This window comes from Eriocheir sinensis, chromosome 47 (assembly GCF_024679095.1).
Source record: "Eriocheir sinensis breed Jianghai 21 chromosome 47, ASM2467909v1, whole genome shotgun sequence".
Lineage (NCBI taxonomy): Eukaryota > Metazoa > Arthropoda > Malacostraca > Decapoda > Varunidae > Eriocheir > Eriocheir sinensis.
Window position 1 is genome coordinate 7,794,405 of NC_066555.1, and position 18,162 is coordinate 7,812,566.

Below are 18,162 nucleotides of genomic sequence, written 5' to 3' on the forward strand. Positions count from 1 at the left end.
ACAGCATCCATCTTCAACCTTCAAGGTTCATTCGATAGGTCAGTTAGTCTGTGATTCTCCACGAACTCAGGATGCTCCAGCCTCTAGGAACTGATAGGCTAAATATATATACAAAAAATAGGTGGAGGTTGAGCGTTGCACAGATGGAATATATAGACATGCAAAGCTGGTTGACTGCATAAAAAATAATATCCTAAATCCCTGGACGAAATGGGACAACAGAGTTACAGGCAGATATATATTCAAAATAACTACACTTGCATGCCATAAAATATTATTAACAAGTGTCTTACTTGGCAAAAACTATACAAACTTTTAGGGTGTGAAGATTTCATTTAGGTCAGCTTAAATTTATCTAAACTTGCTACCAAAGCAATGAAAGCAAATGTGTAGAAAATCATTTGCTATAAGATAGGTCCCCAGTTTAACTCCCAACAATGCTTTAATGTTCTGCAATTGGGAGAACGCAGAGACTTACTTACACAGTATCTACGTAAACATTTTATTTTACAATAAAACTTATTTAGAAAATTTCACAAGTGAAGCATAAATGTGATTACTTAACAATTAAAAATTTTGAATTAAACGTCATGTCAACTTATCATAAAACATTAAGTTGTACCTATAAGATTATTTTTATGAAAAGCGTTTTTTCCTTATGCATAATATTGCTCCCTGAGAAAGCCTTCATACATTTTTTATAGGAATTAATCAGAGAATTGAATATATTTACTAGAAACTAAACACATGCATGATTGTACAAAAAAACATAGTAGCCCCGCAATATAGCACAGCAAAACTTTGCTACTGGGCATGTAAACTTTACACTGCTAACTTGGTTGAGTATATAAGAAATGTTTTGAAAAATATGTGAATGGCAAAGGATTCCCTAAAGAGAATGAGGCATAGTACCAGTTTCTTGGTTGATTAAATGAAAAACTTATCCACCCTTCATCCCTCTAAATTAAGTTCTTTTATTGTCATTTCCCTCATTTTAAACTTTTGAACCTTTCCAGTTACTGTAGTTGGGAACTCCTCCTTAAATATCATGTAGCGAGGAATTTTGAAGTGTGCAATCTGGAAAGAAGGCGAGTGAAACACCTATGAAACATACATCAGCTACTTTTTTTTATTTTATCATAACTCCATCACTATCAAATCAATGGAGCTGCTGCATGACTTATGTAATGCGAATGACTGCAGACTTAAGTGCTTGAACCTTTTCTTGTTTAACTTGTTTCTTAGCACTATCAGTTCCTGGATGGCTTTTTTTTCTAAATATGTGCAAAACATTTTTTTTTTTACATTAAAGGAAACAACTCAAGAGCAAAAAAACGACAATAATGAAAAAAATCCCATTAGTCACTGCTCCTTTATAAAAGACTAAAGAGGAGTGGCCAAAAGAGAGGTCAATTTCGGGAGGCTTCAGAGATGTCCTGAAACTCACTTCTTGAAAGAGTTCAAGCCACAGGCAGGAGGACATACAGATGAAATACAGAGTTTACCATCGTGAGGAATGAAAGTGTGAAGATGCTGGTTGTATATATACAGTCGTCCCTCAAATAGTACGGGGGTTAGGGACTCAGGACCCCCGTACTATTCAAAAATCCGTATAAAATTAGTGCCCCCCCTAGAAACACTCCAAGGCTGCGTTTGAGAGAAGGAATCGGGACTCTCGGTATGTCCCGAGTGCTCTCAAACGAGTGACACAGCAGCACCAGTTGCAAACTGGGCACGTCCACTCCGCTCCAGGCTCTGAGAGGTGGAACACCTCTGTGCTGTGATGACGTCATCAGCAAATGTGGCAGCCCAAACAAACACATAAGTGCTTCCATTACATCGGGAAGATCAGCGTACGGCATTTTGCTGCGAGTGAGAAGCCGCTACCATAGCAATGACGAGGCTTAGTAAAAGGACGGACTTTATTTTTATTCTTGCAGCACTCTTGGAGCACTGGCAGTTACTGCGGCAAGAATTTGTTTTACACTATGATAGATACAGCGAACACTGCTCTCATTCACGTGGTATGCTCTCCCTACCACAACGTAACTCATCCCAAAACATAACTTCTCCTAAATCTGAATTCTTCTGCAAGGTGAACATCTTTCTCGAACACTTTGGGATGCTTTCAGCAGGTGTTTTGATAGAACAGTGCTGCCACTCACGCCAAGGCTACTTGGTGCGACGAGCGGGAAATTTAAAAATCCTAAAAAAAAACTATTTCATGACAATCCGTATAAAACCGAAACCGTACTATTGGAAACCGTACTATTTAAGGGACGACTGTATATATATATATATATATATATATATATATATATATATATATATATATATATATATATATATATATATATATATATATATATATATATATTAGTAAAGGCAATTACCAGTGATAATGAAAATCTTGAAGACAACAGTATCCTTACCTTCCCTTTGCACATTTTCCTGATAGCCTCTTCATTAAGGTCAGCATTTTCTTTACTTCGTATCCAGGCACCAACTTCCTCTCCCATCCTGCTGTCAGGTACGCCAAACACCTGCAATAAGTCATATCCTGCAGCAGTAGGCACCATTTTGGTGTTGATATATATATATATATATATATATATATATATATATATATATATATATATATATATATATATATATATATATATATATATATATATATATATATATATATATATATATATATATATATATATATATATATATATATATCTATATATATATATATATATATATATATATATATATATATTGCCAAGCTCACACTATGGATATAGTAATACTGTAGACTTACAAAAGTATATAGAGCAAGAAAAGCAATGAGCAGGTGATTGGAATGCTGAGTAAAAGAGCCAAGAGTGTCCTTCAAACACTATGTTCATCCTGGAAAACTGTGTTATGCAACATGTGTGTTGTGTCAATTGTTAATTCAATAAAAAAACAGTAGTTTTAATGAAATTAGTTTATCATACCTGAGCCTCAAGAACACCCGGGAGTTCCATTAGGAAGTTTTCAATTTCTGTTGGATAAATATTTTCTCCGCCCCGAATGATCATTTCTTTTATGCGACCAATAATTTCTGTATACCCATCAGGACGCATAATCCCCAGGTCTCTGCAAATTCAGATGAAAATATTAATGGCGGACCAAAATAATATGTGTAGGATATGGCTGCTTCATTTACAAATTGTAGACGCCTCCTCCGTCATTCAGCATCTCTCACTTGCAATGCATCTATGATTCAGAATCAAAATAAAAGAAATATGTAAACAAGAGGTGTTTATATTCCTAGGGAGGGAGTAGGCAGGTAGATAGACACCTGCAGAAATGAACATAAGCCACTACCAGTGAGGCGGCGCTATGAGCCTATCAAACACTCTCCCGTGTCCTCACATTCCGCTTCCCTATCGTCTCACGTAAAAAGCTAGTGTTGTTAGGGAGACACACAATAAAAAATGAAATTATGAGCTGGGATTTTTACACAAGAAACTAAGTTATATATTTTTCTTATGGCCAGGTTTTAATAGGATAACAAACTAACTAATGGGGAACACAGGCTCGCGGTTGCGTCACTGCACTCACTTGTTGCCTATAGTGCCGACGGTCCTCCCAAATAAGATCACATGCAGCTACCCTCAAGTTCTTCCCGGCATTATCGATCGAATCGCCGAAGTCATAAGTTACGTGGATGTCCCCTTGGTCCTCCTCCACTCAGGGTTGTCTTGTACAGAAATAACCCCATGAGTAGGATCGACGTCCGGTAGGCTTACCACATGCCCGTCTCGTACAGAAACAACTCTATGAGCAGGACCAAGGTCCATGAGGCTTGGCACATTCCCATATATCCGGAGTTGGCGTTCACAGTGAGCTGGTAACAGGCCTCGATTCAGTTTCATCACGAAGTCGCTGGTTCCACATATCAGGGATACCCCATGATCCTGCAAAGACACTTGGTACGCCTCTCCTATTTAGTTTCCATGTCTCACAGTCATACAGTAAGACAGAGAGCACAAGTGACTTAAAGATTCGAATCTTTGTCTGCCTGCATACATATCGACAACTAAATATACTCATGTCCACAACAGCGTGGACCAGCCCACTAAGTCGAGTGACTTCCTGGTAAGACACACCTTTGTTATGCACAATGCTACCAAGGTATGTGAAACTTTTGGTGACCACGACATCTTCACCATAGACATGAACAGATTGAACTGTGTCATCCAGCAAGCCTCAACGTAACTGTCCCAAAGACCTTCAGTCCCAGAGGCTTCGGCCCTTTATGCAACACTTCGAGAGACAACATCAGGACCTCCACCGATTCTGCAAGAAGTACAGCAGCATCACCAAAAACAAGATCAGTTACTTTGATCTCGCCAACACATGCTTCGCAACGACTTTGATCCAAACTTTGCCTTATATCCAGTCCATGCAAGCATTGAAAAGTGGTGGAGCAAGAACGCGCCCCTGCCCCACTCGTGAATTAACAGGGAAGAAACAGAAAACGCTTCACCCACACTTCACAGCACTCTCAGTCCCAGAGTAAAGGCCATTCATTAGGTTAGTAATGCTTGTAGGAATCCCAAAAATCTGCAGAATGTCCCCGAATGCCTCACTGAGTCAAAAGCATTATTGAGATAGATATAGGCTGTGAGCAGCCGCTGTCGAAACTCACGTCGGCGTTCTATAAGGACGCAAAGTGCTAGGATCCTGTGAATTGATGACTTAGTGAGCGAGAACCCAGATTGCCTGAGTCTTTGAAACTAGAGCATATGAGATCGAATTAGCATGAGCAGCAGAGGAGCGAGCACCTTGCCCGGCACACTGAGCTGTGTAATACCACGGCAACTCCTGCAGTACTGCCGGTCCCTAATCTCTTTCCAGATAAAGACAACCAATCACCTTTTCCATTCAAGAGGAATGGCATCAGACTGGCACATGGCAAACAGCACCACATGCATGAACCACTTTTTCACGTTCGACTTTCAGCCTCTCTGCGCTGATATTGCAGATCCCAGCTGCCTTTCCACCTTTCAATGTCTTCACAGCCTCTCTCACCTCCTCAAGAGAAGGTGGAGTTTCGCTAATTAGTGGATCAGCAGCTGCCATCTGCAACCCAGAAGGAGGAAGTTGTCCATTCCATTTGAGAGCTCTGCCGTGTACAACTGAACAAAGTACTCGGCACAACGAGCCTGGTGCCCATCCGCATCTGATACTATCTGCCTATTAACCGTACGGATAGTACTCGTCTAAAATATGGGATACTGCTTCTGAGCTCAAAAGGCAGGTCTAAGGTCATTTGCATTTAGAAAACCCTCGACATCCTTAGTGAGATCTCTGACGTACCTCTCCTTATCCCTCTTCAAAAGGGTTTTCGCCCTTCGTGACAGGGTCCTGTATCGTTCCGAGTCCCTAGCATGCCTAGCACCACGACTCTCCTCTATATTATCCAGTCTCTCCCTTGAGGCAACTCCACTTCTAGACCTTAGACGCTCTCCAGTACACTCCTTCTGGCTGTGGGAGATCCACGTTTAAAGGTATCCCACAAATCTCCAGGGTCCTCAAAAGTACCAACTTACCAAGTACTTCAAACCGATTAGAGACTCCCACTGCATACTTCTGAGCCCACGCCTGGTCCTTCAGTTTCTCAAGATAAAACCACGGACGATTGCATCCTGAGAATTTCCTGGACCTGATGCGTATCCTCAGTTTTGCAACAAGTCTGTGGTCGATCGCAAAGAACTCAGCACTCCGAAAAAAACTACAGTTCTAGAGGATCCTCCAACGACCACTAACAAAGATGTAATCGAGTTCATTTGTCACACCGTCAGCATTGCTATACCAAGTCCAGCAGCGAGGCTCACGTCTCTGGAACCAGGAACCAGCAGTCCTCAGCCTTCTAGACTCTGTAAAGTTCAGAAGAAGTGAACTGTTACGTTTCAGGTGGCAGAGATGTGGAGACAACTCGTAATCATGTCTCTCTGTGCCAGTAGATGCATTTGAGTTGCCCGAGACAATGTGTCACGTGGGGGACAGTAGTTAACTATAGAGTCGAACGACGTACATCATCTCTTTCTCCTGTAGTTTGCACAACTCGGTTATGGAGCCAAAGGTGTGCTTCAACCTCACCAGCATCATGCGCACATCAACCAGAGTAACTCCGATGAAAGAGGACTGCAGTTTTCTAGAAATGGCTATAGCTAACCCTTTGAGATTCGCAATACCGCCCTAGTCTGGCCACTAGCCAAGTAGCTTTAGTCCCCAGAATGTACCTTCATAACCTTTCCTCTGTATGACTTCTAAACTAGCTTTGATGTTCGAGAGAGGTGAGAGCATGCATTTTGGCTGAATAATGTAACTATCCTTTCATGGAAACACCTGTACTGAGAACATAAGAAGTATTAACCTTGTGATAGTATAAATGCATGGTTTATCAATACAAGGTCTCCACTTGCAAACCGAAATCAGAAAAATAAAAGGTTTCCACCCATCTCTGAAAACACAGTACCCTGGATCTGAGAGAGACGAAATAGAACTTAATTATGTTGTGATCATGACTAGCTCTTACCCCGTCTTCAGCCAGCGGTCTGGGCCCATCATCTCCTCAGTTTTCTTGGGATCCCCCCAGTAGCCAAGGAAATTCAGGTACCCCCTTATGCAGACTTCTCCAGCTTCCCCTATAGGAACCACCTGCCCATTATGATCAGCAATCTTTACCTGTTGATCAAAAAATGCAGTTGGAATAAATTAAAAGAAAGCAAGATTGCCATAAAAGTAACTCGCAATGGAAATTAGAGTCGTTTTTTAAATGAAATCAAAAGAATCTGCTCAGCATTACCTCAGTGTGATCAGATGGGTACCCAATTGTGGAGAATCTCACTTCAGGTGGATCTGAAGGGAAGCACTCAAATGACACTGGGCTTGTTTCTGTCATGCCGTACATTACCTGTTGATTGCACAATTAGCATATTATTCTTAAAATCCCAGTTCCCTAAGCTTCTAAAGCGTAAATGAACATTATTAGTTACCAAAAAATCCCGAAAGGCATTTTGTATCACTGCGGTATCCAAAATATAATTACTGGAATCTGGGCCTCCGTTTACCAATAAATCCTATGATGACTATGTTCAGAAAACAAAAGCTCTAATAGTATATACTTAATATCATGAGCCCTTGATTTTGTGCAGGGAATTATTAAATGATGGGAAGGGATCGAGAGCAGCAGGTTGGTAGCCGTATCACAACCCAGCTGAGCTCACAGCGGCAGATTTAACGCAGAAGCAGCTACCATTCACAAACAACACTCCTAGGATTACCACTGCTTAAATTTATAGTTTTCGCATGGTAACATGGTCCAACCATTGTAAAAGCATGAAATATAATCATGTTAATGGTCGTACATACAGACATACAGATTCCCTGAGTTTGCAGTTGTGAAAAAAATCAATATAACCCTTTTCATTACATGTGTCCTTGCACGAAGGCACTGCAAAATGTAAGCAGAATGGGGCTTCCGAAAAAAAAAATCTACTTATATTGGCATGAAACAGAGAAGAAAAAAAAACAGCTTACCAGGAAATCCTTCATGTGAAGTTCATTCATGACCGACATCACCAGTTCTGGAGGGCACGGCGCACCAGCCATTATTCCAGTTGACAGGGAACTCATATCTCTGTTCTTCCTTCTCTGAGCGTTTAGAATATCAACAAACATGGTCGGAGTACCATAGCAAGAGGTTAATCTGTAATACCAAGAGACAGCTGTCAAGTGTGAAGTGCCAAACTGTCAAGCTAATATAATTGGTAGAAAATATTGAAGAAAAAAAAGATATGGAGTATTATTGTATGAGTATGTGTAACCTTACTATAACTGCCGAGGATGATGGCAGACTACTCGCTAACCAAGTAGCAATCAAATAATATTCAAGTTTTAAGGCAAGTGATGCTGTCATTTTTTTTTATTCACAATATGATATAACATAGATATGGCAGTCTCATGAAATCTGAATGGAATTACATTTACATACCCATGAGGGCCATGACATGAGTGTCAGTGTGCATAAATGAAAAATGTAAAGTGCAATATAAGTATGATCTACAAGCTAACAGCATACTTCGAAGATCATTATTCTCAAGGGCAAAAATGTATACAAACAAAAAAGTCCGCTCCTGTAAAGAGATGTAGTGCTGAGTAGCCAAAAGAGGTGTCAGTATCGTAAGGAGAGGTGCCTTGATACTCTCCTCTTGAAATAGCTCAAGTCGTAGGCAAGAGGTAAGTAAGTAAGTAAGTAAGTAAGGATTTGATTTTAAAGATCATGCTGAACTACTCCCTTATGTTAATGAGACAATAGGAAACCGGAGTGTGTGGAGGTGGGTACTGTTGTGTCTCCTCACCTCTCATCCTGCATCGACTGGACTGCTGTGTCTGGTTCAAACCCCCGGGAAGGCAAAACACATGTAGCGCCAAACAGCATGCTCGTCACAGCTCCTGCCACGCTCCCGAAGCAGTGATACAGAGGCACCGTCAGACATATACGGTGGTGCTAAAAAGAAACAGACAAACGCAAGAGTTACACAACATGGCAGCCTGCGCCACCGACAGACGTCCAAGAGATCCCTCAAGACAGCCTACCCTACCAGCACTATAAGCAGCATCTAAAAAAAAAAGTGCATGTGGCTTCATTTAGTTCAGTCAGTCAATTCATTCAACTTGCAGTTACATCTGAGCCTGTATGGGGAAGGAGGAGGCTACAGGACCCTAGAGAAGGCTACCCATCCGGGACAAGCCGAGCGCACTAACTGCTAGAGTATATAGCTGTGTGTGTGTGTATGTGTGTGTGTGTGTGTATTTACCTAGTTGTAGTTTTACAGGGCCTGGGCTTATGCTCGTGTGGTCCCGTCTCCGTATCTATAATTATCCAACTTTTCCTTGAAACTTTGCACACACTTCGCCGATACTATTTCTTCACTTAATCTGTTCCAAACCTCTATATTTCTTTGTGGGAAGCTATATTTCTTTATGTCTCTTGAGCATCTTCCCTTCCTCAACTTTTTACTATGTCCTCTAGTATTCCTGCTGGAAGGTTCCTCTCTTAGTAGCAATTTCTCGTTATCTACTTCTTCCATTTTACTCAATAGCCTATATATTTGTATTAGGTCTCCTCTTTCTCTTCTTTGTTCCAGTGTTGGCAAGTCCATTTCCTTTAGTCTCTCTTCATATGTCAGTCCCTCCAGTTATGTGTGTGTGTGTGTGTGTGTGTGTGTGTGTTCTTATTGACATATTTTTAATATCCTTAATTTACATATTTATATAATATAACTTCTTAACCCTGTATATGATACATTTCCATGTTTGGTAAAGAATTCAATTTACAGATCGCTCGCTTTGTAACCCTAAATCATCCTCTTTTTTTTCTTGAAATATAAATCCTATGGGGCCTCAATTTACTTCCTGCTTCAAGTATGGTTTTCTGTGAACAAATTAGTTCCGTTTCTTCTCTTAATACATATTGAAGTGAATGTGGCTCACTATCCTACTGTTAATCAATATTATTCTTTAAAATACAAGTTTAGACATATATTCTGTTCACTTACTCCCTGAAAACATTATTCACTTGTTCTGTTTTATAACTCAGTTACTATATTATATAACTGTTGGAAAGAAAAGTTGCTAAACTACGAAAACTTACCTTTTTATGATACTCTGCACGATACCCAATTCCATAAGCATTATTAGCTATCATATGGTGGGAGAGCACAGCAGCTTTTGGCAACCCTGTTGTTCCCTGAAACAAGACAAAATACATACAGAAATGAATATTTTCAACAACAGTCCGCAAACCTGCGCCAAGGTACGCGAAGCTGTACACTTGGAACCTATCTCCTATTCTCTCTCTCTCTCTCTCTCTCTCTCTCTCTCTCTCTCTCTCTCTCTCTCTCTCTCTCTCTCTCTCTCTCTCTCTCTCCTGCCTATGACTGTAACTCATGCAAGAGGAGAGCATCACGACACCTCTCCAGCCGAAATTGACCTCTTTTCTTTGGCCTCTCATTCTATCTGCTTTTGTTCGAAGCAGCGTGTAGCGTTTTTTTTTTTATTATTATTTTTGTTTTTGTTCTGAGCTGACTCCCTTGCTGTAATAAATAAATAAATAAATATAAAAACCATCAGGAGAAAAATTCACCAACAACGCGTGACAAGAAAAAGAGGTGGTCATTTGTACGCCAAATAATTCATTTACTACCTAAGTAAGTGTGTCTCTAGAGAACGTATACTGTAAACAAACACCCACTGGAAACTTAATTACAAGAAATGTATGATAGAGAATGATGTCATAAATTGATATTGGACAGATCTGCGGGGTGATTTTTACTCGTTATAAGTATATAAAGCAGAAATTAGGGTGCACCTTATATGCCGAGGACTCGAATCCCAGAAATTGCATTTATTTTCACTTCAATTTAGTTGCATCAAGCTAAGTAACATAAAATACTTACTGATGTGAACTGTATGCTGCAGGGATCATCAAACTTTATCCTTCTTCCAAGCTGTTCCAAGCTTTTGACGTGAGAACTGTCTCCTGCATCGAATAAGTCGCTGAATTTCATGGTTCCACTGTAATAAATGAGTGACATTATTTATCAATACCACTGGAAATTAATGTATGGTGTAGAAGTGAGGCGTGTACAAAAGATTTTTTTATTCTTAACTGAAATCCGCCCGCTACCACCTGGGATTTTTCAGTCATCGCCGAGTGGCCTAAGACTATCCACATGCTGTCCTGAAGATCACCCATCAACCCGGACTCTAGAAGAAACTGTCAAAGTGAATCAAGAATGAGTTCCCGGGGAAGCCCATGAGCCAAGCATAAATGGCGCCACTATAAAAATTGCCTGCGCCATGATGGGCTTGGGCTGACCACCATACCCCTGAAGAAAGCCTACCGGCGTTACAGGCGAAGACGTAAAAATAAATATAAAAGTAGCCGTAATAGCAGCAACACCTATCCACTCGTACGCTGATGACCCTACTCTGCATTATTCAACTTCTTTCAACAGAAGACCCTCCCAACAGGAATCACAAGACTTCTGACTGGAGGCTGCAGAACGCTTAACTTCAGACCTTGCTATCATTTCTGAATGGGGTGAGAGGAACCTGGTGTAATTCAACGCCTCAAAAACTCAATTTCTCCACCTATCAACTCGATACAATCTTCCAGACACCTATCCCCTATTCTTCGACAACATTCAACTGTCACCTTCTCCTACACTAAACATCCTCGGTCTAGCCCTCAAAATTTTAACTTGAAACTTCACATCTCCTGTCTTGCTAAATCAGCTTCCTCGAAGTTGGGAGTTCTGTATCGTCTCCATCAGTTCTTTCCCCCTGCACAGATGCTGTTCATATACAGGGGCCTTGTCCACCTTCGTATGGTGTATAAATCTCACATGTGGGGGGGCTCCACACACCCAGCCCTTTTCGACAGCGTGGAGTCTAAGGTTCTTCGTCTCATCAACTCCCCTCCTCTTCCTGACAGTCTCCTACGAGTAGTTCTTAAATTCCACCGCAATGTTGCATCTCTTTCTATCTTTTACCGATATTTTTTGAATACTGACTGCTCTTCTGAACTTGATAACTGCATGCCACCCCTCTTCCCACGGCCCCGCTGCACTCGCCTTTCTACTCTTGCTCCCGAAGAGTTAACTAGCACCTTTATTCTTTTATCCCTTCCACTGGTAAACTCTGGAACAGCCTTCCTTTGTCTGTATATCCTCCTGCCTATGACTTGACCTCTTTCAAGAGATTAGTGTCAAGACACCTCTTCTGAAATGGACCTCTCATTTGGCCTCTTACTCTGTTTGCGTTTATTGGAGCAGCGCCTAGCGGGCTGTTTTGTTGACTTATTGTTTTGTGGCCTTAAGCTGTCTCCCTTGGTGTAAAAAAATATACAGCATGGGAGACAGCACAAGGGCACAAAACAAAAAGTCAACAAAAAAGCCCGCTAAGCTCTGCTACAATAAACTCAAACAGAATAAATGCCAAAAGAGAGGTCAATTTCAGGTGATAAATGGATTCTCGCCACTGACAAGTCGTTTAACCAACAGAAAGGTTTCTAATATTACAGTGACCCATGATAACATATATTACGTGCACACAATTAGTTTATTGTGAAACAAACTGTAAAATCCAAAAAAGACTAACATAGGAAAGTGAGCGTATGAACAGAAAATAAAACCTAAATATTATTTCCTGAATATATAACTCAGCATATGTAGCACACTTCAACATTACACATAATTTACATAAAAGGCATTAACATAGTGAAGTAGAGTTCTTGTCAACATAGCTGAATCATACTTGTACTGTAGGTATTAAGATGAAAAGAAAAAATCAAAAGAGAAACCTACTTACCTTAACATTTCCTCAGACATGACAATAACTTTTTCAAGGTGAGGTAATCTTGCACTCTTGAGGCTGCCTGTGGCTGACGATGGCAACTCAGGCGCCAACTCGCACAGCATTTCATAGTAACTGTTAGAGCGAAAATAATAATAGCATGGGGGCCAAGCAACTACTGTAGCTTGCTTCATCTTTGACCTTTACGTTTCGTTACATATCCTCATATTTTATTGTCACAATATTCTTTAATCAATGTTACAGACGATATGGTCAAGCCTTAATAATAATTCATTGTCTGGTGGAGTACCAGAAAGCTTCTGAAACTATTATTTTCTGGAATTGGAAACAAATTTTAAAGCATTTTGGAGTCACATATCTTTAATTGCAGCGTAGAGACACTGATTATTTACAGATTCCAGTAATCTGCAACTGCCGGGGACAATGTATGAAAATACAAGAATGAAGTAAAACAAAGTTGATGAAGCAACTCGCACTGCCATGGCCTAAACAGACCCTTAAAACACTGAAGAGGAAGAAGAAATATGAATGTGACATATTTAAGAGAAAAAAGAATTTGTCCATTATCAGTGACAGTGACAACTGCATAAATTTGTTGCATTCACCAAGCCTAAACATATGAGAATAAAAATATTTAGCACCTGCACTTCATTACTTACTCTGATGTTTTGAATGCCTTGTCGCACACCAGGGCTTTTACAGCGACCTTGTTGAGACAATATTCCAGCTCCCTTGCTTGATATGCTGGATTGACATGGACCTGAATGAAGAGAAATATTACTTTTAATATTATTCTAGCTATTAAAACAGTTTTTTCAAAGCTAAATACTCTCAGATGAAGCAGTATAATTTCATTAATGAAAATAAAATATTTATTGCATATGCTGAAAAAGCTTTTCAAACATTATTTATGATGAAAGTAATGGGATGAACTATTCCTTGGATATTTCTTCAAAAAATAAAATTGATTACTGAATAATTGAAAATCATAGTGGCTCAATTCATGAATTAGTAAATTATTAAAGAGCAAAATACAACAAATTACCATATAGTTCTAAACCTCAATAATCATTTAAATAATAGCTGGAAAAATGTCTTTTTCCATTATGAGCAATTGATGGAAATGTGCACTGAAGAAATTTTTTTCTCAGTAATAAATTTTTTGTAAAGTTTAACTTTTTAACAGGGAAGCCTGAATGATTTCTCTCCATTACGTGCTCAACGAATATGAAGAGTTGCATTAATAATTAATGGTCCGTTTTGAACCTTGTATATTTGCCGTATAAATCTGCGAAGAAAACTGTTCTCCATCTATTTTAGTTACTGAAAAATTTAATTAGAAGCAGCTAGTACACAGATCAAACTTTGGAGGGGCTGATTTTTGCTGCCAAATAAAAGTACTACCTTAGTAGAAGTCAACTAATAATTATTGATCTATAAACGAACGATGAACAAAATATGAACCATTGAATAGCTAAAAAGAGAGTTAGGAGCACACGCTATGGGCTGCACGTGGCCGCGGTGTTTGTCTCCGTCTGGTTTTATTCAAATATCTGTTACTGTGTGGTGAATTGATGCATCCAGGCCCTCCAGGTTCAAAGAAGTGCTAACATTCGAGCTGTAACTATTGAAACTTTTATCTACTGGCTCTATGCAACTTACACAATAAAGCGTTAAAGAAAATCCCGAAAAACGAGTTTTGCCTCCAGGCCGGTGGAGCTAGAGACGATCAGAACAAATACGATTTTTTTTAATGCCTGTATGAGAGAAACAAGAAGTTGAATACTCTGCCAATCCTAATTCCTTTTCTTGAAAAAATGAAATTAGCTTTCTTCCTACGCTCATGAGGTAAAATGGAATAGTGTGCAAATAGGAATGATTTAAGTAATTTTCCTCTGATAATGTACTCTCAAGCAAAACAGACTTAAATAAAATGTTATGACTGTCTTTAAAAAGGAAAATACATATCAATGTCACTAACCAGTACCAGGCCCGCCTTGGCTGCTGCAAACTGTGTGAGAACCCACTCGTAGCTGTTGGGTCCCCATATTCCTAAGCGGTCTCCAGGTTCCAGACCCAAACTTCTGAGGCCGGCAGCAACACAATCACTCTGGTACATTGGAAAATTTATTAATCAGTAGTATGTAAATAATAACTCTGAAGGTAACTAGATGTTTATAATAACATCCTAATGAATCATGATGAGAATAATAATAATAATAATAATAATAATAATAATAATAATAATAATAATAATAATAATAATAATAATAATAATAATAGTAGTAGTAGTAGTAGTAGTAGTAGTAGTAGTAGTAGTAGTAGTAATAGTAGTAGTTGTAGAAGTAGTAATAATAATAATAATAATAATAATAATAATAATAATAATAATAATAATAATAATAGTAGTAGTAGTAGTAGTAGTAGTAGTAGTAGTAGTAGTAGTAGTAGTAGTAGTAGTAGTAGTAGTAGTAGTAATAATAATAATAATAATAATAATAATAATAATAATAATAATAATAATAATAGCAATAATTCGAAACTTACTTATACAAAGGTAATGTCAAAATCAGTAACCTGTGAAAGGTATCAGACATAAGAAAATGCACAATTAGGAAAGCATTAATGATTCTTAAGGCGGCTTTACACCTGACCAGCTGGGTGCTCTCGGGAGCAAGTACCTTCACACGTGGGATGAGCCGCCGGGAGCATAAAGACGTAAACTGCTAGTAAATGCAAGGGCATGAATTCATCCCGGACACCCCAAAAGGCTACTACCATATCTTAAAACCACAATGAGTTTGGTCCATTAGCCTAATATTGCAGAAATACTTTAAGTAAACGAGTTTTATCATAAGTAGTATTGACTGATTGATTGATTGTTCATTGTTGCATTTAACAACAAAGGAGAAGGGATGGAGGAACATGCCATCGCAACCCCCAGGCATTACATAGTGTGATTATATAATACACGAAAATAATCATTCCTTTCCTCCTTCGATATCTCGCAAAGAGATAAACATTTCTCATAATGTTGCTGCCACTCTCTCAAAAGTTGTTTTGCGCAGACTCAGCTTCTCATACAGCTTACCTTGTGGGTCCCACAAGTATCTATGCTGCCTCACTTCTTCTAGTAATGCCACCTCGGCCTCCCTGCTCCAAATCTTGTTATCTGCATCTGTCATTTCTTGTTTTATTGGCGCCGACATGTTGTTTACCCCAAGGCAAGTATAGAGAAGGTATCGTCATACAGGCGAGAGGAAATCACTCGTTGGCAACTCCTATAGCCTTCACGCTTGGCCCCGCCCCATCCTCGTTGTCTGCCCAAACCGACGACTTCACACACCTCACTCTCACCCTGTTTCCTGACCCCAACATTCATTTTTACGAAAAACTGAGACCACCATCATCTTCCTGAGAAAATTCTGCATCACACGAGCATAAAATTGTAACAATAGTGTAAAATTACACATACGAAAATCAGAGTTAAATGAAGTAGGGAATACATATTTTCTTGCACTTATTTCCCTTCAACTCCTTAGTACTCAGCTGGTTTTCGCCGCATCACTTTTTTAAGCACAGATCCTAAATCTGCATACTTTTCTGCTTCTGATGGTGTAGGGTATGTCCCGAGGTAAAAATATACATAGGGTCAAAATCGCCTCCGAACATAAGCCGAGCCGTGACGGCGTTCATTCGCATCGGCTTTTGTTTACTCAAGTCAGGCTCGCCGCTCACCTCAAGCCTTGGCCTCGGGGCTGTGCGTGAGCGGCGAGTCTGACTTGGGTAAACAAATGCCGATGTGAATGAACCCCGTCACGGCTCGGCTTATGTTCGAAGCGATTACCTATGCCAGATTTAGGATCTGCACCAAAAAAGTGATTCGACGAAAACCAGCTGAGTACTAAGGGTTGAAGGAAATAAGTGCAGAAAAATGTGTATTTTTACTTCATTTAACTTTCCATTTTCGTATGTTTATTTTACATTATTATTATTTATGTAATGTGAAGTCGTCGGTTTGAAGACAGGATGAGGCGGGGCTTAATTAGGCTCGAGGAAGGGGCGGAGCTTATCGAGACGCCAGCCAATCATCGTCCAGGATGATATGCCGTGAACATTTCTATTTATAATTTTTATTCACCGACAATTGCTACATAGAGTATATAACGAAAAATCCACATCTTATTTTATTTTATTGTAGTAGTTTATAACATAAAAAACATCCGAGAGGTCCTAATAAAAAAGCTCATTTCAAAATTTGGTTCTTCACGTTCTATGAGAGTGACGATACCTCTCTATACTTGCCTTGGTTTACCCAGCCGCCAGTCGGCAATACAAGACGGACACAGAGAACTTGCCGCGAGAAGGGCTCCCAGACCAAAAATGCAGCCGGCAGCACGTCGCGGCTGTATTGCCGATCAGGAATTGCCAGGTGTAAAGCCGCCTTTAGCCGTGTGGAAAATATATTAACGCATAATATAAAACGGCCGCTATAAAAACCGGTCTCATCATGCAAACGGTCAAGATGTAATGTTCTTACTCACTTCTTCTTTAAACTGCCTGAAAGTCTTCCTTGTGCCCTGAAACACTGACACCAAGGCCTCCCGCTCGCCATACAGCTGCTCGGCTCTGTTCACCACCTCACCCAGAGTAGTCCCCAAGAGCGGCCACGTGCCTGGGTTTGACACATAGCTGTATGTAAGTTTGCTGCTGTTGGTACAACTGCTTTGAAACCTGGAACATTATAGTAAAAAGGCTACATCAGTAACTAATATGGAAATACATTTATTTCTGTTTGAGTCACCATGTCTGCATTTTGGGCCAAAAGGTACGTCTTCTGAAGCTACTAAATCAAAGGAGTCATATTGTTTTCCGCTAAATGTGAACTATATGTTGACATCATCGTGGTGTTAGTACACTTTATTTACTATACAAAATTCATTCTAACGCATAAAATCTTCATAGATGCGCTTTCAATATACTTGAAAAATCTGGACCATTCCATTGCACATTTTTTTTTATCGTTGCTACCTGGTACCTACATATGGCGTGCAGTTCGTTTTTTTTTTATATTTTTACTTCCTTCGAGTTATTTGCCGTTAAAAATAGGTAATGCAAGGAATGTCAACAAACAAACTAACGGGGAGCATATGCCAAGAGGCGCGTCGCTTCACTCACCCCCCTAGTCCACCACAGACGGTCAACCCGGGCAAGCCTCCACGCAGCTGTCCTTCCCATGCTGAGCCCATCCTAGAATCGATCGACTTTTCCTATCCATGAGTTACGTGGGCGTCCCCTTGGTCTCCTCCACTCACGGTTGTCTCGTACCGAAACAATCCCTTGGTCTCCTCCACTCACGGTTGTCTCGTACCGAAACAATCCCTTGGTCTCCTCCACTCACGGTTGTCTCGTACCGAAACAATCCTATAAGTTCTTATCTTCAATCATTGACATTCATATCTCATATCTTCATATCTTGTAATGAGTAAAGCGACGCTCCAGCGAGCATATGCTCCCCGTATGTTAGTTATTAAAGAACTTACCTTGACGACTTGTTAATCTTCGGCGAAATTAGACACCTTGACACTCCGTGATGAAATATCCACTTATGGATGTGTTTTTTAAAAAGGTTGATATGCATGTTCCGATTCGTGTCCCTCCCTGGCAGGTACCACTTCACTCTCCCTTAGCAACACCCTTATAGAGTGACTGATATACCGCGACTGAGTCTTAGAT

At 39.9% G+C, this 18,162-nt stretch overlaps 1 protein-coding gene across 1 annotated transcript; it reads right to left on the bottom strand.

Moving 5' to 3' along the window:
- Positions 1-223: 223 nt before the first annotated feature.
- LOC126981351 (medium-chain acyl-CoA ligase ACSF2, mitochondrial-like) lies at positions 224-18,162 on the bottom strand. The gene is made up of 14 exons (XM_050832365.1): positions 17,970-18,162; positions 16,971-17,160; positions 14,408-14,536; positions 13,086-13,186; positions 12,421-12,540; positions 10,506-10,623; positions 9,701-9,796; positions 8,406-8,554; positions 7,585-7,753; positions 6,851-6,958; positions 6,581-6,729; positions 2,988-3,129; positions 2,433-2,543; positions 224-1,077 (listed from the first exon to the last, which is right to left on the bottom strand). The coding sequence occupies exons 1-14, from the start codon at positions 18,065-18,067 to the stop codon at positions 952-954; spliced, it is 1,806 nt and encodes a 601-aa protein (XP_050688322.1). The 5' UTR covers positions 18,068-18,162; the 3' UTR covers positions 224-951.